This window comes from Falco cherrug, chromosome 1 (genome assembly GCF_023634085.1).
Source record: "Falco cherrug isolate bFalChe1 chromosome 1, bFalChe1.pri, whole genome shotgun sequence".
Classification (NCBI taxonomy): Eukaryota; Metazoa; Chordata; class Aves; order Falconiformes; family Falconidae; genus Falco; species Falco cherrug.
This window is the reverse complement of record NC_073697.1, coordinates 66,843,626-66,867,961: the sequence shown is the minus strand read 5'-3', so window position 1 is coordinate 66,867,961 and position 24,336 is coordinate 66,843,626. Positions and strand designations below refer to the sequence as shown.

General features: G+C 41.3%; 1 protein-coding gene across 7 annotated transcripts in view; it reads left to right on the top strand.

Annotated features, from left to right (window-relative positions):
- The window catches only part of CSGALNACT1 (chondroitin sulfate N-acetylgalactosaminyltransferase 1), a 47,600-nt gene that overhangs the window by 13,001 nt on the left and 10,263 nt on the right, over positions 1–24,336 (top strand). The window contains exons 3-7 of one of the 7 annotated variants that reach the window (XM_055702687.1): positions 6,200–6,283; positions 12,415–12,461; positions 13,825–14,081; positions 15,573–15,645; positions 15,734–16,650. In XM_055702687.1, the coding sequence (XP_055558662.1) occupies positions 16,017–16,650 (634 nt within the window). In that variant the 5' untranslated portion in view covers positions 6,200–6,283; positions 12,415–12,461; positions 13,825–14,081; positions 15,573–15,645; positions 15,734–16,016. Of the gene's footprint in view, positions 1–6,199; positions 6,284–10,637; positions 11,340–12,414; positions 12,462–13,824; positions 14,082–15,572; positions 15,646–15,733; positions 16,651–24,336 lie in introns of those variants that run through there. The other 6 variants (XM_055702657.1, XM_027814917.2, XM_027814914.2 and 3 more) reach the window with 6 other exon arrangements.

The following is a 24,336-nucleotide window of genomic DNA, read 5'->3' as shown; positions in this document are numbered from 1 at the left end:
AAGAGCTTCCTAACCCAGCCTACCTTTGGGAAGAGCAAAAGCTGAGAGTCCCTTGCTGGTACAGACCGCACAGGGAAAATAGGAGAGTCACTTGAGTAAGGCTCCCAGTCCGCTCCTCACTCCTTCATGAGAAGAGGTATGATTCTGGTCCAGGCCCTGTGGTGCTCTGTAAGGTTCTCTCAGTGTTCTCTGCAGATATGTATGTCTTGAACACATGGGTTGTTTGTTTTTTTCCCCTGCAAACACACTTCAGAATCCAAGCCAGCTGCTACAGCTCCTCTTCAAAACCGCTTCAAACCATGTTGAGGTTTTGTATCTCTTCGTAGCTGCAAACCTACTCACAGCCAATTTCTTCATATTGCAAGATTTTTTTAGCAACAACATGATTCTAAGTGGTTCCCACAGACACCCTCATCTTTTTTCTCTACTTGTTTACTTCTCACTTCTTCCTTTTAAACACATTTTTTCCATCCCTTCAGCAAAGCAAAGGGAATTGTGTGTCCCCAACTCCAATATATCAGTGCTAATGGCCAGACTGGGAGGAATGCTTGAGGACAGCCCAATCTACAATTTAACCAAGTCCCTTCTGTTTCCTGGAACAGAGGTTTCAGGTTGGAGCATGTGGTTTGTGTTTTCACAAGCATGCAGCTGGTTTGCACGCATGCGGTCAGAGCATTCAGCACCTGAAAATCAGAGCCTGTAAACAACCTGCCACATTAGGAAATCTAGGCTGTGCTACCTGTTTACTTTGAGTATAAATGTCATCTTAGCAGGCAATCCATCTCCTCTCTTGCATACACAAAGTTTGTAATTCCTGAGCTTAAATGGCATAGGCTTGGTAATGAATTTTAAAGTTTGTGTTTCTGTTCTTTGATGACTGTGTGCATGTAATGGAAAGGCACAAAGCAAGTTGGTCTTCTTTGACGCTGCTTTCAGATGTCCTGTTACAGTGTATGTGTTGAGCTAATCGGAGGAACTTGACATTTTGATATTGAATAGATTAATTAAAAGAGGAAAAAAAAAGGTTATTGTATCTTTCAATGAAGTTAGGGCATGGACTGGTCTAAATAACAGTGCCTGGCTGTGGCATTTTTTCAGATGGTCTACTTGCAATGCTCATTAATAGCAGTTACTACTACTGGACTGACACAATACTTTACAAATGATCAGTGCCTGAAAAACAGATTGAGATTTGGCAGTTAATACTATTCTAAGCCTTGGAAACAACTTCAATAAATTTTTCCTTTAAAATGAAACTAAAACTTCCACAATAAATCATCATGACATTAGTAATAATTTTTCCATTTAACTCATACGTTGATACGCTCTTTATTTTTTCTTCCAAGTGGTTTGGGAAATAAGATGAATCCAAAGCGTCCTGATGCCTGATTAGATTGATGGCATTCCAGAATAAATGGGGAAAATTATTGAGAAAGTTCATTTTTACAGGAAAAAAATAGCAAAGGGTAACTACATGTATCCAGGTATAAGGCTCTGAAAATAATTTTCATGTTGTCTGCTGTGCCTTTGAAATCTACTTAGGAGGCATAAAATCTGAGGTGCAAAAAGGTTTGCTTTCTATCACTACAGCTAGCTTTGTTTTCAGTAGGAAATTATAATTTGTAAATTCTTTCTCATTCGATTTATCAGGAATTACTGAAGTCATCTGCGTGACTTCCTCATGTTATCTGACAAGTGTTAATAAGGTGTAGTGCCGGCATTCTTTACGTTGTTTCTTTGAATAGCGTAGAGTTGCTTTGTCCAGTGTATTTTATCTACAGCACATGGAAGTGTTACAGTAGAGCTAGTGCTACCTATTACAAACGTTCCTCTCTTAAGTATTATGCCATCGTTACCTTAACCCCTTGGTGAACTTCCCTTTTCCAAAGGAAAACATTTCCAGTGAGCGTCCCAGTAATATCCTTTTTGTGGGATGACTTTTTTTTCCTTACATGTTTTCCATGTCTCTAATGAAATGCAGATTCTAGCTCTGCTTTCACGTTACACCATCTCCTTTTAGCAAGTCCTTTGTTTCAAGCAGGCTGACTGTGCAGTGTGTTAGTTGTGTGAGAAACCTCATCTACTTATACCATTGCTACACTGGTGAAAAAAGTGGTGTCCTTTAGACCTCTTTCTCAGTGCAGATACAGTGTTTCTCAGCTGAGATTGATCAGGTGGTTTTAACACCAGGAAATGGGCGTGTCTTTAAAAATCACAGGCTTTTGGTGTAGAAAGTTTTGAAACTGAACAAGCTGGGCTGTCCTCTGCAGGTATTGTGGAAGCATTTTCTGGTCAATTCATGATTTTTTTGACAGCTTTGCAGACTACAGTGAAGCCGGAGAAGCCACCTGTTTAATGAATATAGCCTGTGTTCTGCAGCATTGTGCCAAAATGTGGATTTGGGCTGAGGGAGGGCTAGGTTTTGCCAGTGCTTTGGAGCATGAGCAGTTGAACTTTGTTTATATCTTTGCAGGCCATCAAGTGTGCTGCTAAGAAATGCTCTATTGCATGAGCCTCTAGTGGGGTATGTTCTCAGGAAATGACTCTTAATTACTGTGGAAAAGGAGGCTGCCTAAAAGCAAGTCTTCCTACCCATTACAGTGAGTTGTCTCTACTTTTGCCTCCCTTTGGCTGGATATTAGGGACCCATATCTGGAGGGACCTCCATGTGCAGTTCAGCATTGGATGAAGCTGCTCCTCTTGCCTCCCTTTAGACTGTGAATCCTTTTTTTCCTGTGCTGATGGAAGGGCCCATCCTATAACTGCACCTGGAGTTTTTCTCTGTAGCTGTACTCCTTGAATCAGTTTTGCACTTAAAAAGAAGAGTGTGCTTGGAGGGAGTGAATTCTTGGGGCATCTCCTCTGGAAGTCAAGGAGTGGGTAAAGCATCCACCCAGCAAAAGGTACACACATCAAAATAGTGATCCTGAGGGCATGCACTTTTTAAAAGAAAGAAATGCAAAATGATGCTGTGAGATCCTGACAAGGTGTTTGCCTCACATCTGCCTCTCAAATTCCTTCTCTCTGCCCCGTGTGACAGATTCATGTGAAATTCCAGATATGCCAACAGCTGAGGAACCTCGCTGTGTAGGTGCAGTATGTGCACAGTATGTAGTTTTAGGCTCCTAATTTTGAAGGCTAAGGTGAAATTCCGGAGGAGTCCTAATTTCAAGGTATTTACTGTTTTCTTACTCTTTTTCCTCTGGGCTGGAGCTATAGTTTGTACCATGTTTAAACTTTCTGGGCTGATTGCCAGCCCTAATATGTTGTTTCAGTAGACCAGGCAGGCTGGTAATACTAGGGCCTCTGAAACAGCCTGTGCATCTGTTAGGGAGAATGAAGCAGCCGTGGGCCTCTATCTGATATTTGGTGCCTTGCTGTCACAACAGGCCCACTGTGGGCCCAACTGGACCTGATTTCCACTGTGCAAAGTGTTGAACAGTAAGCAACATCATTGTTCTGGTGAGGTTTACCATGCAGAGATACAAAATGGGTAGAAATAAGACCTAAAGAGTGGTCAGAGAGTGCTAGGAATCTGCCTAGCTTTCATCTGGAGCAGACCCCACTGCCTGGGAGCCTAGCTGTTCTGAAGGGAATATAGCAAGACCCCATGTGGAGCAGTTGGCTCTGACATCACTGATAATTATGGCAATATTTGCTACTTGAAGCTGGGACTAAATGGCTTTATTTAACCATTCGTTTACAATAGATTCTCAACATCTTTTTCTTTCATCCACAGATTACTTTTATATCCATATGCCACATTTTGCTGTTCTAACAGCTTCTCAAAGGATTGCTATTTTTAGACCTGTAATAATGGAAGTATGCAGGACTCCTCAGTTAGCAAGCAGCTTGTTAACTCAGATTAGTGCCTGGTTCTTGCATTTCTTATATTTCAATTCAGCTATATATTTTGAGGTAGAATATCTGGAACAAAGCAGAAGCAGGTGTATAAAACCAAAAGGGAGGTTAAGAACATCTGGGTTTCGTTATATTCTTTCCCTTTTCTGAGTGCATCTTGGGTGTGTTGGACTCAACTGGAGACGTACTGTACTGTTGCACTGCACAGGCTGTGTGGTGTCCAGTAATCCTTACAAGTGGCTGAAGTCAGAAATAAAATGAATAAACAGTAGGACACTGGATTGGTTTTACAGGAGGCAAGTCAGTGTGTCAAAGTTATCAGGAGGGTTCCCACTTCCTGGCATGTTCCGTCTGTTGAGCTGTGGTCTTCTGCAGGAATGAATATGCTGTAATTATGTAAAATAAGTTGGTTGGCTTTAGTACAATGATGCTTATGCAGAACGCTTCAGTGAAATAATCATGTGCAATAGGTGGTCTGGGGGAGCATTTGCCTCCCAGCCATCTATAGGCATCTGGCAAGCTAGTTGGTTAAGTCAAGCAGGTAAATTCCTTGGGCTCACAGCAGGAATGTGGTTCTTGCTGTATATAGATGGAGTTGGAGAGATAATTCAGTAGCTAAGTGCAGGAGCCTGACCTCAGGTAATGTGAGCAGATCTGTCACTTACAGTAAACAAGGGAGAGTTCTGCCTATGATTGTATCCTTGGCCCAGTGGGGTTATCTGTAAGATAATTGTTCTTTGAAATTTCCAGTTATTTTTGAGGGACTATGCTTTTCTTTGTCCTTTTTGACTGCAACTTAACAGAACCAACTGAAGTACTAATCAAGAAGAGCAGCTGTTAGAAATGGTTGTCTCCCTTCAGAAACAGCTAATAGTAGTACCTAAACAGCTAGAACTGTGTGGCTTCTCTGACAAGGGAGGAGATGGTAGAATACCAATTTGAAGCAGTGGACGGTCAAAACCATGTTAAAAATTCAAAGGAGTAATGAAGAAATGTAACGTTTCCCAAACAGGACATTGTTTCTTGTGCTTGCCTGTTATAAAATGCAAACTTATGCTTAGGGAATAGGTTGATCGTCAAAATTACAAAGGTTAGAAATATTTCTCTGCTCTACAAGATTTTTCCACACTTTCCGAAGCACTTGGTATCTTTTATGAGAGGAAATGTAGACCATTAAATGGATGGCTGATCTGATCTGCTCTTCAAGGAACTTCTCTTACCTATATTTTCCTTTAAAAACACAGTGATTTTCATCAACTTCTACATTACTGATGAGTTGTTTGTCATGCTTTCAGTGCAAAGTCAAGCAGAGTTTGTTGCCAAGGGTACATACCAGAAGAGAGAATTAAACCACCGCAATCCCCCTATGCATGCTCTTACCTAGCACTTAAAAATTCCCTTTCTATGGGAGTTTTGTTTATTTCAGTTATGAGTTGCCTTTTTTCACTTGTTCAACGTCCACATGCTGACACCATTTGCTTATATGTCATTCTTTCCTATAGGATCTTTTAGCTGCTTTTTTCCAACCAATATTTTCTACCAACAGTTGTTTTCCTTCCTCTTTTAGGCAAGAAAGTGTTAAATTCTCTTGTTATTTGTTCTGAAGATGCTAGTTCTGGAAAACTGCCCGTTAAATTGACTGCAGCTAGGGAAAGGAGATGCTTTCCCATCAACAGGAGAACGATTATTCTTTTAGGGACCATTGGAATACTTCTAGTGAGACATTCTGTTCCTGTTTCTGGTAGCCCTTGTTGAACTAATTCTGTGATAACAGAACAACATACAGAAAGAAGCTGGTGGAGGGGTAATGATAAAACAAATATAGGTTTCACCCAGTTTATATTGAATCCTTCAGGTATTTCATTAGTGTGACAGGGTTTACATCTGTGATGTTTGAGACTGCAGAAACTTTATTTATTCAGCTGAGCGTTACAGCTTATTAACAATTAAATCACTAGGAGTAATCGGTTATAAGATCTTAGACCTGTAATCCAGAATGTGTTGCTTAATTACAGTAAACCCTTCAGAGAAGTTAATGGGACAATGTACACTTGTAAGAAACTACAGAAACAGCTGCATTTCCTTTTCCACAGGTTAGAAGACAGGCAGACTAGAGGACATTGGCTTGGGGGTGGGAATATGTTCCTCTGAGTTAAACTGCCATGGGTTCTCATTGAAAGTTGTATGATTTTAATATTCTGCAGAAAACTCTATAAAAAGGAGGGGAAGGGAAAAATCTGTAAAGGCACAGCAGCAATTTCTTCTCTTTATTTCATTAGCTTGAGTAGCACACTTTCTAGCCAATCTTTGTTAAAATAAAACATGCTATCATTTGCAGGAAGGTTTCCATATGAACAGAAAAAAAGGCTCAGTAGCATGAAGCTTCATCTCATAAGGAAATCCCTTTTCTTCAAATATTCTGGTAGGTTGTGAGAATTACACTTTTTTTTTCTATTCCTGTTTTCTGAAAAGCTTTATAAATGCACCTTATATCAGGAAACTTTTTTTTTTTTTTTAGAAAAGATGAGCTATCCTAATTAAACAAAAAGAAGTTGGGTTTACATCAACTTTGATACATGACTTGTTAAATCAAACCAAGCCAGATCCCATTGTTGTACAATAAGAAAAAAAAATGTTATAGTCTAACGGTGTGTGTTATTTCATAACTTTGCATGAAACATGCTTCGCTTCTGATTGAAGCCTGAAGTTGTTGTTTTAAGAGATAGGCTCTTTGGAACCTTTCAGGAAATGCTGACCTGACTGCGGGGTGTACTCCTCCTGTGTAACAAAAGGGGGAAAAAAAGATAGCTTTTACTGGCAAGGGAAACTGGCTTTACTTATGTCATCAATCAGCTCTGTGTTAGAGAACCAGGATGCCTCTTGTATGAACTGTTAACACTTAACGCATTTCTAGCTGAATGGTTGGCTGGTTTTTAAGAGCTATTGACAACTATGCAATAACTGCAATTAAAATTCCATAATAAACTACAGTTTTAATCCCAAATACTAATCAAGTTCGGTGAGAGAACTGAAATTTCTTGATGACCAATGAGAACTGAAATTATCTTTATGGCTGTAAATTAATATATCAGACAGCTGTAAATCAGTATATCAGACTACTTGTTTGAATTGAGGTATTTTATAAAGAAATTGGAAGCATAGATCCTATTTTCAATATGATTTGAAGATCAGAGATGAAATCTTAGAAACTGAAGTAACTGTGAGCAGGTGTCTCATTAACACTTGACAATGTGGCTTGGATTACTTAAAGATATAGAAATGTGATGACATTTGAAGTAAAATTTAAAACGTATTTTTTCTTATAGCCATTTGACCGAAAGTGGTGTTTTCTGTGGGCCTATGTGCATTCTGGCATTTTCAAAGAAACCCAGAAAAACCTGACATGAAGTGGAAAGTTGAAGCACTGTGATTTCTTAAGTTAAAACAAAGTAGGCATTCTCCATGTATTGAAATATTTTATTTAAAAACAGATCCTTATAAGTGATAGAGTATCTTACAAAGATAAACATCTTAATTCTGTTGAAATGAATAGACCTAAGTGAAACTTTGTCGATAGCTGTGCTTAGCAAGATAGTGCTTTACTTTTTTGTTGTCTGGAGGGCTTTTTTCAATTCCTTTTTGGAAGAAGAATTTCATGGTCAAGTAGACAGACTGTATAATATTAAATATACAAAACCTTCCTGTCGTTTTCCCCTCTGCATGGACCTTTTCTGTAAGAGACTTTGCCGTGATTTGTCTTTTCAAGTTCCCATAATAAAGCATTGGCTAGTTTAATGATGAAAGTGAAGTTAGTGAGATTCAAATATTGTGAGCCTAATGGAATAATGGAAAAGATATTTGGAAACTTTCTCTAGAAAGAGAAAGGCTGTTGTACTGAAACAACTAAAAAAGCTTGGGCTTTTCAAAGAACTGCTAGGAGACAATATCTAATTGGGCTTTTCAAAGAACTGCTAGGAGACAAAAATATCTAGAGATAATTTTTTCTGATATATCAAGGAAATTCTAGGCTTTTGACCAAAACCACATATCAAAACAGTGGTGATGAACTAAACGGGACTGTGGCATGTGTTGTTTCGTAGTAAGCGCTAACCTGGAGGAGGAAGGAAATGGGGGCTGAGTCAGGGGACTAGCCTCTTCCTGTGGATGAGTACAGACCAGATTGATAGGGAAATGCAGATCAGCAGAGCTTGGGGGTTGGTATGTGAGCTATGAGAGCTGTTAATGCTGCATGTTTTAGAACTGTGTGTGGAGCTTGGGTAACCTGTCTCAATACTGAACCAGGCTGGTTATTTTCTAATTTCCTGGTTGTTTGTACCTGAAACTTGATTTTCTTGAACAGTACTTGGTCAGCAATATTAGTCACTACGCTAATAATTCTTGCTCAGCCTGGATAACATACCAAACCCTTTATAGCTTGTCTACCAAGATGTTTTTTCACTTGTCCCCTTTGCTCTTATTTATTTGAAGCACTGTCTTGATACCACTGCTACCCAGCAAATTTCATTTGAAGTACAGGGAGCACAAAATTTTGGACTGTGCATTACCATGAGAATATAACGTTAGACTTGTGGGAGCCAGATGTCTCACCTCAGTTCCCACGTGCTGGACCTCAGGAGGGAGGAAACCTCCTCTGCTGTCAACTCTGATGGAGTTAATGACATTCAAGTCCACCATCTAGCTTGTTACTGGGGATTCTAGCTATACCAGGGGATTTCTGGCAAGGAGAGGAGGAGGGAATCTCCAGGTCAGACTGAATTTTTCAGACATCTCAATTTTATATTGCTACCTTACAAGGACTTTGATAGGATAGGGACCTTAAGTCGCTGTTACTGTACTTTATCACCTAACAACTTTTCTCAAAGCAGTGGACTTTCATTGCACTTTGCAGGTGCGGGCAAAAGGCTGGTATGGTGGTGAAACATGAGCCCTTATATAGCCCTGACTAAAGCAGTCCTAGGTAGATACTGTGACATGCACAAACTGCTTTCCACTCTGCAGCTCAGCCTAGCTCGGTTTTCCTGTTTCTGAACACAACTTAGTCATGCATGTTTGCACATTTTTATTAGTGATTAGTGGATAAATGTCTCTCCTGCTTAATCAGATACATGCTAAACCCTTCACTGACTTCATGACCTACATCACAGGTTTGTGTGCATGCACTAGGCTCGTTTTCATTGAAAGTCTGGCAATAGTACTGTGTGATGTACATCTGGCAGAATCCATGGGGCTCCTGGTATAAAGTGACATCAGTATGTACTTCGTACAAAAAATATTTGAAGTAACAATCATGTGACAGAATCATGAAGAGATATGGGTCTAAACCCACAAACATTCATGGTGTGTCCCTACATAGGTGTAGATCCATTTATTTTTACAGGCCTTGCTGCTGCTGACCTGAGCTACTTTTGTAAGGTTGTGGTCATCTTTGTTCTCAAAAGGAATGACATTCATTCCTGTGGTGGCAGTCAGTTTTCACTTGCTTGTGTAGAACAGTGAGTATGCATGTGTAAACATTTCAGAATGAAGTAACAGCTTTTTTTCCAGGTTCAGACTTAAATGGCTAAGCAAAATTTATCCTATTCTTTGTTTTAATCAGGCAATACTGAAGGATTTTGCTTTCTATCTATCTTATGCTGACTGACTGACCCATTTCAGGAACTGGTATAGCTTTGTGTTATGTTAAAACCAAGTTTAGTCTTTCTGGAAGCCCTCTGTATGCAGAGCAGTAGTTGAATTAGATCTTAAAATGAAGTAAATTAGTTTCTTTTAGCTGTTCCCTGGCTGTAGCTTGTCCATGTTTGGTTAGCTAGTTTCCTGCAAAAAGAACCTGTTCTCAGTTAGCATGCTGTTATGTTGATATTGCATAGGGCTGTTACATCATCATGTGACTGGAGGAAAATGCTCCTCTTTGACACATCTACAAAACTGAGATGGCACTTACCTAAATGAAATTAAACTGAAGGTCAGGTTCAGAATGTGCCACTCTTCCAGCCAAGTTGGACATCTCAGCTGTCCAGCCCAACCAGTAATTTTTAGGACTGGCATCTATGATGGTTTGTTAATCTGCTCTTAAAAGAGCAGGCTGAACTCCAGCTCAACTCAAATGCATATTTTCATTTCCATTTTAGTGAAGTTCAAAACACTTTTGGAGCAGCTGCATTCCTAAAACTTCAGGTCAGAGCTTCCTAATGAGAAATGGTCCTTTGGAGAAAAGTATCATCGCTTCTTTCCTGCTGCAGCATTGACTTGGTCTTTGAGAGTCACAGCATCTTTGAAGCAGATGTGCATCCTTGTTATCTCTTCTCTGTGCTTTCTTTTTGGAGCTTGACAAGGCATGCATCTGTCACGTTGCCTGCTGGAGGATAAATACAGTGGTGGAAATTTCCAGGGAAGTTCTGTAAAGGCTTTTGAAAGTGTGCTATAGTGCCCCCATCTAACAATTCTGTTGAGGATGTATGGGTTTATACACAGCAAGCCAGTGTATTTAGGAAAGAGGGGTAGTGTGTTGTGATTATAAGGTGAAAATCTGAGTATCTTATACAAAAAATAACCTTCCTAATATAGACTCCTGCAATTCCTGGTTATTTACCTGTGGAAAACTGCCAAGTCTTTCACAGATAACTTTGTTCTGGGGGAGAGAAATCAGTTCTGGGAGTGTTGTTACAGTTATTTAAAATAAGAGTTCTTTTTTATAATAAACAATGAAGTTAATGCACTGGGAGGACAGAGAGACCCCTTTGAGAGGTTTTTAAAATAGAAATAATGATACTGTAAAATAAATTATTATTACTGAATTTCTACTGTAATAGAAATAATGACTACTGTAAAAGCTGAAACAACTCTGGCATGTTTACTGCATGTAACAGCGGAAGGCTTTCAGAGTGCTGCTTGATTTCTGTTCTGGACTGCCTTTGGGAAAGTCACCTTCACGAGCATTGAGACCGCGTGTTAAGTGGATGGTCCAATGCAAGTACACATGGACCTCAGAACTCAGCTGAAGTGGCATGGCAGATGGTGCTGTTAGGTGAAGTTACTGATTTACCTTGATAAGAGGGAGCCAATTAAATTAGCATCACCAGGGTCTAGAGTACTAATGAAGGGAAAAGTTATAGCTTCTGCATTGGTTTTGTAACTTTCACAGTGAGAAGTCTGTAACTGTATCTTGAGTGTAAAACCAGCCACTTCCCAGTTCCCTCACAAGAAGAAAACAGTATTTCCAGGAACATTAATGGTTTTGAGGGTTTCTTGGTTTGTTTTAGATGCTTCTAATAGTTATTGTAACCTATTTGCAAGATGATCACATTGTAATTGTTAATTATAGAGGGGAGCAGTGTAGTTGTCTTTCTGTGGGCAGGATGCCGAGCCTTTTCTTTTTGAGAGTATGTGTGGCAATCCAAGTAAGATCATCTGCTGAAGATGACTCTGGAATCAAAGATTAGGAAATGAAGATTTTTACAGTAAGTTGTCTACTGTCTTCAGATATTGGCATTTAGAATTTTGATTCTGGACACTGTTTCTTAACAATATCTTCAGAGTGCTCTATCAATTGCAAAACAGATGTTAGGATTTTAAGTGGTTTGTTTGGGATGTGTGTCAACCCAAGAGGGAGCAGTGGTGTGGTTCTTAACAGGGGACAATACAGGAAGGCTAGGAAGGTGGCACCCAGTTAGTTTATCAGACAGGTTCTTTTCTAGATTCAGCCTTTTGTTTAATTCATCCCTGGGCAGATGAACTGGGCTGAGAAGTAATTGGAAAATCATGATTTGGCATTGAAAAGAAGTAATTTCTTTTTGCATTTCTTCCACATGCACCTTAAACATTTGTGTGAGACTAAATTTTAATCCCTGTGACATGTCCCATTCTGCTGAGTGGCTTGAATTCCTGTTGGGGGGCTAAGGGGAAAAAATCTTGTCCCTAACATTTACAGCAGACTGATTTGTCTGCAGGGCTATGCACAGTCCTTGTAATTAAAAAGTTCAAGGCAAATGCCAAGTGGCTGCAGAACGTCTTTTTTTTTTTTTTTTTTTGTATGGTGAAACATCTGTTTCCTCCTCATTTTGGAGATTTAATATGATTCTAGTGAAATCTCACTATGACTTGTGCCGCTTTTCAGTGAAGATGTTTCAAACGCCTACACGAAAACTAATTGCAGTTTCTGCCATTCACTGCCTCTATTAAAAAAAAAAAAAAAAGGAGTTTCAAAAAGTTTTGTGAGCTAAAATGGTAGTTGCCAGTCTGAGTTACACCTGCAATAGGAAGCTGTGTCATAAAGTATTGAAAATATGGAATTATTTGGCATTGGCCATGCCATATGTGCTGAGAGATTACTGCTGCTTTGAACGTGACTGTTCTTTTGCCATTCGTTTCTGTCTTCAACTTGAAGAGGAAGGATAATGTGGAGCTCAGAGGGGAGATACATATACACATATACAGAGATATATTGTTCTGAGTCCCTTTCCTCTGTGCAAATTCTCAGTTTGGTTTTTGGGAGTCAAAAATTCAAGCTTGAAATATGTTGTCTTTTCTGTGCAGAGACAGATTTCCTGTATCTCTACAGTCCATTAAAAATCCAGATGCTGGTGAGTAACAGTGGTGGGTGCATACCATGCCAAATTTCAAATCAACCAACTTTCTTCTTTGCCACTCCCTATGGGTGCAGCACCCTCCATTGTGCAGAGCTGTTTACACAGTGCTTACTTACAGTGATGACAGAACCTGTTTCTGTGTTTAGAATATTTTTGGGCCCTGGCTCTTCGAAAACAAGTAAAAGGCACCTCTGTGCGCTGGGCTGACCTCTGGCTGGGCTAACAGGTCGAGCTGAGGTTGAAGATGGTTTTGCAAACAGAGGCTTTTTTAGAATTAATGTCCTTTTCCTCGGCTACCAGACTAACCACTGTGTATTCGTTAAAGCTTCTCTTTGCAAATAGACTAATACTACTTGGTGCAGCTGACTGCTGTGAAATACAGAGGTGTTTTTATCAGTTCCAGGAAAAAAACTGACATTTCAGTTTGTGTCCCCTTCATCTCAGGCTCTCTCAGTTGGTGTGAAACTGTGTAGGTCTGATGAAATCAACAGAACAGTTGTTAGGAGGAGTTACCATCCTTGGCTTTCTGGTACTGTCTGTGCAGCTGAGATGCCTTAGCTGTGACCACCTTCAGTGCTGACTTAAAATAATCTGCTTTTTTTGGCACGGACATGGGTTGGGACTGCTTTCACAAGCATGCCCATGAGATAGTACTACAGTAACAGCTGTATATTTGAATGTCAGTCACTGTAAAGCAATGCCACCAAAGCCACCAGTACAATTTAACAAGAAAGATCTAGCAACAGACAAGTAATGAGTGCTTGTTGTCAGGATGCTTCCAGTCATCATGAAGAAGGTGGAAATCCCCATGGCCTGAATTTCTTGTTATAACAATGCTGGTTCAAATGACAGAGTAGCTCCGTTAATTTACTGTCCTGAAGTGGGTTTAAATATGCATCTTTGATGGGTGAGATTACAAACCAAAAAACTAGGGAGAAAAAAAAAAGTACCCTGAAGAGACACCCAGTATGTTTTAGTGAAGATAGCTATATACATACACAGACATATATTTTAAGGTCAACATTTGAAGAGCTCTTTACCCAAAACTCGAATCTGTTGCAGGTTATAGAAGTGAAATTGTGTGTTTATCTAAGCCATTGAGATGTAATTTCAGTTTATACCATGTTAGCACAACTAATCCTTTCAGTGATGTTCAGCTTCTGCCAATTCAGTCAATGGACTAATTGTGTGAAGTGAAGCATACAAGCACAGCAGTGTGTTATGTACTACATCTCACCACTTCCTGACCCTGTCTCACTGCACACTACCTTCTTGCAGTCTTCTAGCCGTATCTGTTGTAGAGTTAGAAATGCCCAGATTAATTTTCCCTGCTTTGACAAGCTCCTTTACATTGCAGGAGGCCAGCTTTTATAGTGCATCCATAGGAAGCATCTCCACTACAGCCTTTCACCACACAGGAGACAGACTGAAGATGTAGGCAGTTGGCTAATGTGAAAGCAATGAAGAGGTGTTCTGAGGCTGACAGTGCTTTTTATAGTACGTGCATTTTCTGGGAAGGGCATAAGAAGGGAGATAAACAGGAGATGATTGTGGCAAGCTGAGAAGTAGCTGTAGCAGACCAAGGTGTTTCAAAGAGAAGATCACAACAAAAAGGTAAGGACATCAACTTCATCCTGTCCTTTTTCCTGCTGCTTGAATATTTTCTTCAACATGAACAATTCTTCCTTGGAAAATGCTGACATGCTCTGGAGAGTCCTATAAATAATAGCCATTCAGCATTACTTTGAGAAAAACACAGCAGTACTTTTATTGCTTACTCTAGCCCCCTCAATTCCTACTCTAAAAGTGTGGGTTTTTTTTTCTAGAAGCTCTTCAGACTGATAAAATACTGATAACAGTTCAAAAATCAGAAATATCCCTACATAATTGCTGTATGTAGAGTAATAATCAAGACACAGGGTGGGGGAAGTCATGTAGCAATTGATAAAAAGTCCTGTAGAAGACTTTGACTCAAGATTAGAAATAACTGAAAATTCTGAAACTCTTAAACTGTTTTTACTGAAGGGTCTGCTGGCAAGGATGCGTGATTAAAAGGACTATGAATCTATTGTCAAAAGCAGTGTCAAGATGTCAGCATGCATCCAAGGGGAGGGTGTCAAGGGGTTAATTTGATTGTGTTTGAGTCTAACAATGCAGCATCACTGTGTAATCTAGAATGGTACTCAGCCTTGGCCTAAGTCTACTGTCAGCTGAATAAATGATGAAGTTCCTTGCATCAGCATGGATTTGGGCCAAAACTGAGGGATTTTGAAAATCACACTGGCAGTGTTCTCAGTGCAATTGTTTTAATGTAGCTTACAGCTAGATAAATATTTTTATTCAGTCATCTAATTTTTCTTTTCTGTTTCTAAGTATACTTGAGGAAGTCTTACTAAAAATAATAATGTTCCCAGTTTTAACTTCTCTTATTTTAAAAATACCTAAGACAGCTTTCCCTAAACCTTCTCTGTGGTCTTCAGTCCTGGGCAGAGAGCTTATGTGGGAAAGACAGTAGTACTGTACATTGTTGCAAGACTTTTTATAACGTTATCAGAAACAGAAGAGGGCCTTAAAATAATAACATAGTGTGCAATGGTGGCTGTCTCCTAGATGGAAACAAAGTTTCTCCTGATTTTGGATCTTGATCCAAATTAAGACTTGGTCCGAGTGCTTCTGAAAAAATTTTGGCCCTAGTTGTTTGGGTTTTGTGGGAGCATCTGGTAGGATATGTCAAACAATGTTAGTTGCATCAATTGGCCATGATAACAGTTTCTGGTTTCTTGGTTATCAAATTTCTGCTCCAAGTCAGGCTTCATATGTTCAAACAGTGTTTTGGAATAACATGCCTGGAGGCTGAAATGTATGCACTAGCTGTGGGACTGCCTGCCTTCAAAATTAGAGCTCTCCAAGAGCTGAGAATACTTGGAGGGCCATTGTTGCTCGAATGAACAGAGCACCTTAACATCTGACCAGAAAGTAACAGATGATGACTTCCTAATATTTCTAAAGCATGGCAGACTTTGAGGCCTGGACTAGTTTTTCACTGGCAATGGGCCAAGTCATGTTATTAAAATTAAATGTATGCATACAGGATTTCTCCCATAGGAGTCTTGGCACCTTTTGGGTTTTAGTACAAACACTTCACAACTGAGATCCGCCAGAGCAGCTGAGAAATGAGGTAAATTCTTACAACACTCTCAATGGTCTGGACTGAGTGACCAAATTCTAACATGCCTGAATGACTGTCCTTGTCATTTGTCTTTCAGGTGGCTCCATCAACCACCAGCTGATCACATTGCAGCAGCGTAGGTGTTGCCATGAGAATGAGGAGGTGTCCTGTCTACTTCACAGCTTGTCTTTTGGTCCTGCTGGGTAAACATCAGAGAGAGCCCAATACAGAGGCAGAGCACATGTTTTAAGAGAGCTGACAAGCCAGTTCCTGCACATACATGCATCTGTGTAAGAGTACTCCAAGTCCAGGGGCCTCTGTGGCACTGCATGGACATAAGAATTGTTGCATGCGTAGGGTTAGACTGTGCTTTTTGAGAGATGATGCTCCGACGAGGATTTTTTCTATTTCTTCCCCGACTTGTAGGCCTGCTGGTGGTGGCCTGTTGCTCAGTGTCTATTGTTTATATGTTGGCTTGCACACCCAAGGTTGACAACCAGCAGCTTGCCTTGCCCAGGGCGCACAGTCCAACTGTGAAGGAGGGATATGAAGCCATTCTGCAAGAGCAGGAAGAACAACACCGCAACTACATCATCAGCTTGAAGAAACAAATTGCCCAGCTGAAGGCTGAGCTCCAGCACAGGAGTGAGCAGCTTAAGAACGTGCAGGAGCAGTACCCAGACCCCTTGGACATTCGGCTTGACCACAGTAACCCAGAGAAGGCCCAGGCTAACCTGCTGGCTTTTCTCCGTTCCCAAATAGACAAAGCAGAGGTGCACAGCGGCGTTAAGCTGTCCACAGAGTATGCAGCCGTGCCTTTTGAGAGCTTTACCTTGCAGAAGGTGTACCAGCTGGAGACAGGGCTGACACGCCATCCAGAAGAGAAACCCGTAAGGAAGGATAAGCGAGATGAGTTGATAGAGGTGATCGAGTTAGCTGTTGGGAGTTTGAACAATCCAGAGGGGGACAGCAACGCAAAGCACCGTGTGTACACAGCTTCTGACTTTGTTGAAGGTTTGTATGCAGACAGCAGGTTGGAAGGTCCACATAGTGCTGGTGAGGGTTTCAGGTGTGACTGTTGCTGAGGGAGATGGGTGTTATCTCAGAGCACAGATGTTTGGGACAGTGCTAGTGCTATGATCCAGCAGGCACAACTGCAGAATGGCAGCTTTCCTGGGGAACAGAACTTTGTGACAGCAGAGCCTCCCAGTCTCTTGTGGTGACCACCAATGTGTACTCACAGCTCTCTAGTCATGCGCTTGCCTCAGAACTGACAAAGCAAGAAGTGAATGACCAGGCTGCAATCACAAATCTGTTACCAGTGTTAAGACTGACAACTGCAGTTTAAATCCAAACGCTAATATTACTCTTACTTCCACCTGAACAGCTCTGTCAGAGTGGCAAGATAGGTTTTAAGAGCAGCTGAGGAGCTCAGTAACTCAGTTGGTATCACCTGTAACTTCAAATGACTAGGAAAGCTTAGCCGTTACAGGGTGTCTCCTATACTGGGAGTGGTCCATCTTAGCCCTTGGATTCTAAAATAAGCTGAGCAGTCTTTGCTCTCACACATAATATTGAGACAGTAAAGTGTGGGTTTTTAAAGTGCCACTTTTAACAGCAACCAGTTTTTACTTCATGTCTTCTGTCACTAAATCCAAAGTACGTGCTTGTTTCCAGTTGGGCTGCTTTTTCCCAGCCAGCCACAGGCACCAGATGTGTTCCAGGAGTTGTGATGTCTCTGTGGTTGATATCTGTTCAGGTTAGCCCCTGCTGACAGCAGCTCTGAGTTAAAAGGGCAGGAACATGTGCGGCAGAAACATGATGTGACATAAGATTTCACAGATCTTGTTTCCAAGGGCCCATAACTGTTTTTCATTCAACAAGAGAGCTACATTTTTACTTGTAATATGGCTGTCCTAGTTTCACTTCCTAGGAACCGGCATGTTCCCTTCTTGTTGTTCAATAGTATTGTCTATAAGTGAGATTTAATCCACAGCTGACCTAGCTGAATTTCATATAGGAGGAAGAACTTGTCTTCCTCATCTTCAGGTGTTTGTGCTGCAGACTTAGAGGGCATGTGGGTAAGATGCCTACCTTTTATGGAGTGACTGCTCTAATGTGCTGAACACAAGCCGCCATGCTTATCTCACATCACTAGTGATTTTGCTGTGGATTGTTTTCTTCATCTGATATTTATGAATAGAGCAGAGCAAAATACATCCTCCGTGTGGTGAGGACAAACTATGGCTGTTGTGCAATGGCCGGTTGTTAATTTCTACTTTCTGTATATGTTTCTCCAGCAGTCGTGGTATCGAGAGACAGTAGGTTCTTGAGGTCATGCTGGGATATACCTGACAGTCAGACAGGTGCCTCCCACAGCAGGGGCATGAATTGTTTAGACAGACTGTGGAGATCTTGTTGAGGCAGGTCCTGGCTCCCCTCTGGTCCAGGCACTTCCTCCACACCAGTCAAATTCCTCATGCACAGAGGTGGCACTGATGCACAGACAGGGAACTGGGAAGTGCTGCTGGATGCCAGTATTTGAATGCATCGTGGAGGTACGTGCTTCCAGTCTCCTCCTTTCTGTTTGTTGTTCAGTGTATCATTTCAAAATATGCTTCTACTGTTTACTGTAGAAGCCAAACAGGCATGTATGACTGTTTGGCACCAGCTCTTTCGTGGGGAGAGGGTGAGGGGAAAGGAGATGTTTTCTTACCAGCTTTGCTTAATTTTCCATTAAAGTTACCCTTTTGCATAGAGCCTGCCTTCATGCACAATCAAGGGTCTTTGTCTGGGTACTAGTGCTGTCCTTGGGGAACAAAACAGAATCTGGTGTCCGGAAAGGCATGGGGAAGGGACGCACACTGCAGTGCTGGTCTGTGGAGGTTATTCATGCACTAATGGCCTTGCTGGCTTTCACATACGTGGTGAAGTACTCCAGAGGGAGGAAGCCCTGCACATAACTTGGAGATCAAGAAACTGGAGCCCTGTGTACAGCTCAGTCTCAGCTCAAGAAACCTTCCTTGTGTCCTCCCCGGCAGGGCAGGCCTTTGGTTCTGTAGGGGCAAGGTAAGAAATTCTCATTCTTACTCAGCAGTGCAAACTGATTTGTTTGCAAATGCAGGGATCCATGCATCAGGGTTGTAAACAAAGAGCTGACTAGGCAGATTTCCCTGCAGAGTTCTTTTGAAAGTCTCTGTCATCTCTTCTCAGTCTCTTTCCCCCATCCTCCATTCTCTGAGAACATCCAAAACTGTGGATCAAAGCACAAACAAATCATTGCTCTGTATAACTTGAGCAGAAGAGAGGACTGAGTTTTCTATTCCAGTTGTACATTTCAAGTATGGTTTGAACTCAGAACTTATTTTGGGGACAGTGCTCTGCAGGTGCCACTGCCTACACAACAAGTTAGTAACGGGCTGGATTCCATGGCAGCTTCTGGCAGCTTTGTACCGATCCAGCAACACAGCAACTGTGAGTGGTGTTACCAGCCAGCAAAGCCAGCTGTTTTCATTTTCTGGAACTGCCCAGGGTAGCTGGAGCTTTCTGGGAGGTGTGGCTTAGGTCTGCACTGGGTAGTACCCTCAATCCTGTAAGCTTTTTGTCTTCCAGCTGCTTTAGCAGTAACAGCACGCAAAAGCTGTATGCATCTCATATGTTAAAGGTGGGCTACTGCCCTCATCTTAAGGTTGAGCAGGTGGAGGGATGTACTGAAATGAAAATCAGGTAATTGGGGTCAGAGACAGAATGCAAAACCTGAACGGCTGCCCTTGATACGTGAGACTTGTGTCTTTGTTGCTGCCCTGCTCAGCAAAGCCTATGACACTGGCTTTACTCAAGCATGTTGCTGATCCTGAGTCTTACTAGCATATAGAGTGATACAAGTTATTCTTGTTTGTTTTGGGCCTCTTCTGTGGATTTTTCTGTTCTTGTGGGTCACATCTGGTATCTGCTATCAGTATTAGTTCATTACTAACATTCCAACAGGCAGGGTGGTGGTGAGTGCAATAAATTTGATTAGGGTCTGGATGTCTTCCTCTTTTCCATTTTGTGCCTTTATTCTTGTCTTTGCAGAGGGAAAATATTTCTTCAAACATTTCTTACATTTAGGGAGAATCGTTTTGTCTCTGTGGCTGGGATCTCTTAAAATAAGTGTTGCATCCTCTGCAGTTTCTAGACAGAACCACTTGTGCGTGGGAATTAGACTGTGACCCTAGTATCTTACATCTGAGCTAAACTCCTTCTCAGCAGATTTGCTGTTACATGAAATTTGGATAGAATTCTCAGACAGTTCTCCTTCCAGGAGACATGTGGTGGAATTTTCCATTTTTTCTTATTCAAAACTAGGAGAACCACACCTTCTCCCTGGGGCCCGAAACGTATCCGTCTGGCTGCTGTTCTGCTTGTTTCTTCACAGAGGCACTTGAGCTGTTCAGCTGCTATAATCCTCCCCTCTCCCCCTTATTCCTTCCACTTGTATACCAAGTTCAGTGGTTTTCTGCCACGAGGAGTTAGTAAGAAACAGCATGGAAAAGATGAGAAATTTCTGTGTATTATAAGCAGGCAAAGGAATTTTCTGTTTCCAATAGAAAGCCAGTTGCTCAGTGGGCAGAATAACAGCTCTGGTCATTAATTTATGAAAATGGCAGCAAAGCTGAATAGATTGGGAAGTAATTCATTTTCTCAAAGATGGAGATGATAATTTGGAATTTTTATTCCAATATTTCACTGACAAGCCTGAGTAGTGTGTTCCATAAGTGAATGTAATCACTGTCTGGTGATATTCTTTCCCAACAGGAACAGTTCCAAAAAATCCCCGATTGCTTCAGAAATGCCCTGCCATGGCACTGTCAAATATGCTGTATCATAAGTTTTCCTACCTAAAGTATGTGGCTGTCTAGTGACTGGCATTTTAAATAAGGTCTTGGAGACAAATGAAGAGGAATAGCTTTGCTTTCTCAAATTGATAGCTACTGGTGGTGGGCTACCTGATGCAGTTTTGCCCTGGAAGCTTATTGGGAGAAAGGGTGATGCTCTTCTTTAAAGGATAAGGTGTTGTATTTTACTGCATGTGTAGTGAGATGACCACCATAATATTGAGTTAAAATGGGGACAATGAATGCTGGTAGATCCTAATAGTGGTTCCTACAACGTCCAATAGAATATAAGTAGTGAGCACAGGTCCAGGGAGTGTTTCTGTTAATAGCGGAAGACCTGAAACATATGATCTGTTCTGTGGAACGGCCTAAAATTGTCATCTACTCAACAGTGTTTTGTTAAGGTTGCATGGCTGTTGGCTAGTTATCAGTTCCACGTGTCTGAAACTTGTTTGCCTGCCTTGTTGAATAGAGATCAGGTATTTTCCATGTCTTAAGAGAGCCCTGGGAATTGCTGCCCTGAAGACTGGACACTTACAGCGCTTTAGTCAACCCTTCAGCCCAGATGTGGTTTTGCTTCTCACTTGCCCTTTTACTTCATTTCAGCACCTGTGTCTCTGCTGATCCAAAGCTCCTGTTCACTTTTTTACGTTAGGTTTCCAAAGGCTTTGACTTTTCTCCTTGTTTCTGAAAGGAATGGTGCATATTCTGAAATGCAGCTGCTGTAATGGAAGCAATAGATGATCAATTAACCTTCTTTTATAGTGAACATCTACCCTTTCCGAGGCTTTCATTTCAGGAAAAACTTTTTCAGGAAAAGGTTTTTTGTTTTACTTTTTTGAGACTACTTTTTTCCCCTCCTTGTAGCTCATCTCTTAGAAATGAGGCTGCTTGATGATCTTTCTGTATCATAATAAGTCCTGATGGCACAAGTGAAGTAGCACCTTTGGAAATGAAAAAATCTTGTGAAAGGCAGGATGTTCTGCTGGGCGAGTCCCCAGACTGACTCAAGACATTCAGGCTCATTTCCAAGGCTCACTGCCTAACCTTGGGCAAATCACTTTGTTCTCTGCTTCGAAGATATTTTAAAAAGGAAAGAAGATACTTCAAAAAGGAAAACAAATGGTTTAAATGTGCGTCAAGAATAACCGTATTTAATTACATGCATTAAACTTGCATACAGTTCTCTTTAAGATGGTATGTGAGGATTATAAATTCTTGGATTACCATTTTGTGCAAGGGAACCTTGCCTTCACCTAAGTTGCTTGTTTTTAGCTGTAGTAGAAGTTCTCAACAAGAACAAAACTGCAGAGTTAGAAGCAGCCTCTGTTGATGTGTGTATAGCACTAGGAGGGACACCTTGGGTCACAATGTACTTTCTGCTCTGAAGGTGTTTCTTGCTTATTTGGCAAAGCTTCCTTTATTCCACAAATGGGCTACATATCTCTGGGGAAGTGGAGTCATTGTTTCTTGTCTGGAGTAGAAAAGGGTGTGGAAGCAAAGACTTTGAGATGTTGCATGGCAGATACTATTAAATTGGTTAATTTAATTTGGGTCTTTGTTATGAAAAATGTCACTTTGCTGTCAAACATGTGAAACAGTCCTATGTATTTCTCTCTAGAGAAAATGCAAATCAGATTTAATATAGATTTCTGTTCAGTTTAATGTCAAAAGGCTACCTTAACCTTCCACAATACTAACTTCCTTGGCAAGACTTGTGTTCAAAAAGTGCCTGAGTAAATGAGTGCTCCCAGCAACACACTTGGACCATCAGCAGGCTCTCTGTAAGAATAAATGGGTGAGCAGAATTCAAAGGTGCAGATTTCCATTCTCTGGCCACCAGGAGAAGGAAATGCAGGGTCTATTAGGTCACCATTCAGATGATCTCAAGTGCAGGCTCAAGTTCAGTCACAGATGTAGTTCATGGTCTGCACCTTGGGCAGACTGTATCGAAAAAGCTAGGGGAATTCAAGGGCACGGCTTTAAAAGACTAGCAGTACAAGAATGATGGAACTGCTGTCTCACTAGATTAATCCATTATGCTGGAGGCAGGATTGGAGTATTTGTTGAATCAGCTTATATTAAAAATAAAACATGAAGTGAATAACAGATCAGTAAATCTGCATATAGTATTAACCAACTGAAGTGTTCATTAAAAATAAAACACTTATGGAGTGATAGTGAAGATAAGAGAGTGCACAGAACCTGGCCAGATAAAATCACACCTCATTAATCTTTCAGATGTTCTGGGCATACCAATGTAAAAGCTACAATACAAGATTAAGAGCTTATGTTACGCTTATGTACAAAGCTTATGTACAAAGAAACCTTTGACCCAGACCTTCACAAGAATTATAGGCAGAACTGTCAGTCTATGGGTTAGATGCACAGCGATGTTACATATCAAGGAATGACTAAGAATTTAAAAAAAAAAACCAAAAACAAACAAAACCCCAAAAACCAGTATTTTCATCAAGCTGTCCTTCAAAACCAGTTGGGGAGAGAAAAAAAGAAGAAACAAGTCAAGCGTAGGAGTTTTTTTCCAGACATATTTTGCTTGTCTCTTGAGTTTCTGTAAGCAATGGAAGACAATGCAACTATACTCTTCTACTGATGAAGTTGTTAGGATATTTACAGTGGTTTAACAAGTAGTTAGAATTAACATTTAATTATTCCTTCTTAAACCTAACAGATCAAACTATGAAAAAGCTTTATAGAATCAGAGAATCTTTTACGTTGGAAAAAGACCTTTAAGATCATCAAGTCCAACCATTAACCCAGGACTGCCAAGTCCACCACTAAACCATGTCCTTAAGCACTGCATCTTATGTGTTTTTTAAACACTTCTAGGAGTGGTGAGTCCACAATCTCCCTGGGCAGCCTGTTCCAATGCTTCACCACCCTTTCAGTGAAGAAAGTTTTCCTAATATGCAATCTAAACCTCCCCTGGTGCAACTTGAGGCCATTTCCTCTTGTCCTATTGCTTGTTATGTGGGAGAAGAGACCAACCCCCACCTGTCTACAACCTCCTTTTAGGCAGTTGTAGAGAGCAATAAGGTCCCCCCTGAGCCTCCTGTTCTCCAGACTAAACAACCCCAGTTCCTTCAGCTGCCTTTCATAAGACTTGTGCTCTAGACCCTTCACCAGCCTCGTTTTCCTTCTCTGGACACGCTCCAGCATCAAAATGTCCCTCTTGCAGTGGCCCAAAACTGAACACAGTATTTGAAGTGTGGCCTCACCAGTGCCGACTACAGGGGAACGACCACTGCCCTAGTCCTGCTGGCCACACTGTTTTGGATACAAGTCAGGATGCTGTTGGCCTCCTTGGCCACCTGGGCACACTGGACACACACACTGCTGGCTCATGTTCAGCCGGCTGTCAGCCAGCACCCCCAGGTCCTTTTCCCCCGGGCAGCTTTCCAGCCGCTCTGCCCCAAGCCTGTAGCGCTGTGTGGGGTTGGTGTGACCCAAGTGCAGGACCTGGCACTTCTCCTTGTTGAACTCCATAGAGTTGGCCTTGGCCCCGCTGTCCAGCCTGACCTCTGCGGAGCCTTCCTACCCTCAAGCAGATCAACACTCCTCTGTAACTTGGTGTCATCTACAAACTTACTGATGGTGCACTTGATCCCTCTGTCCAGATCGTTGATAAAGTTGTTAAACAGGACTGGCCCCAGTACTGAGCCCTGGGGAATGCTGCTTGTGTCCAGACACCAGCTGGAAGTAACTCCATTCACCACCACTCCTTGGGCTCAGCCACCCAGCCAGCTTTTAACCCAGCACAGAGTACATCTAAGCTATGAGCAGCCAGTTTCTCCAAGGGAAT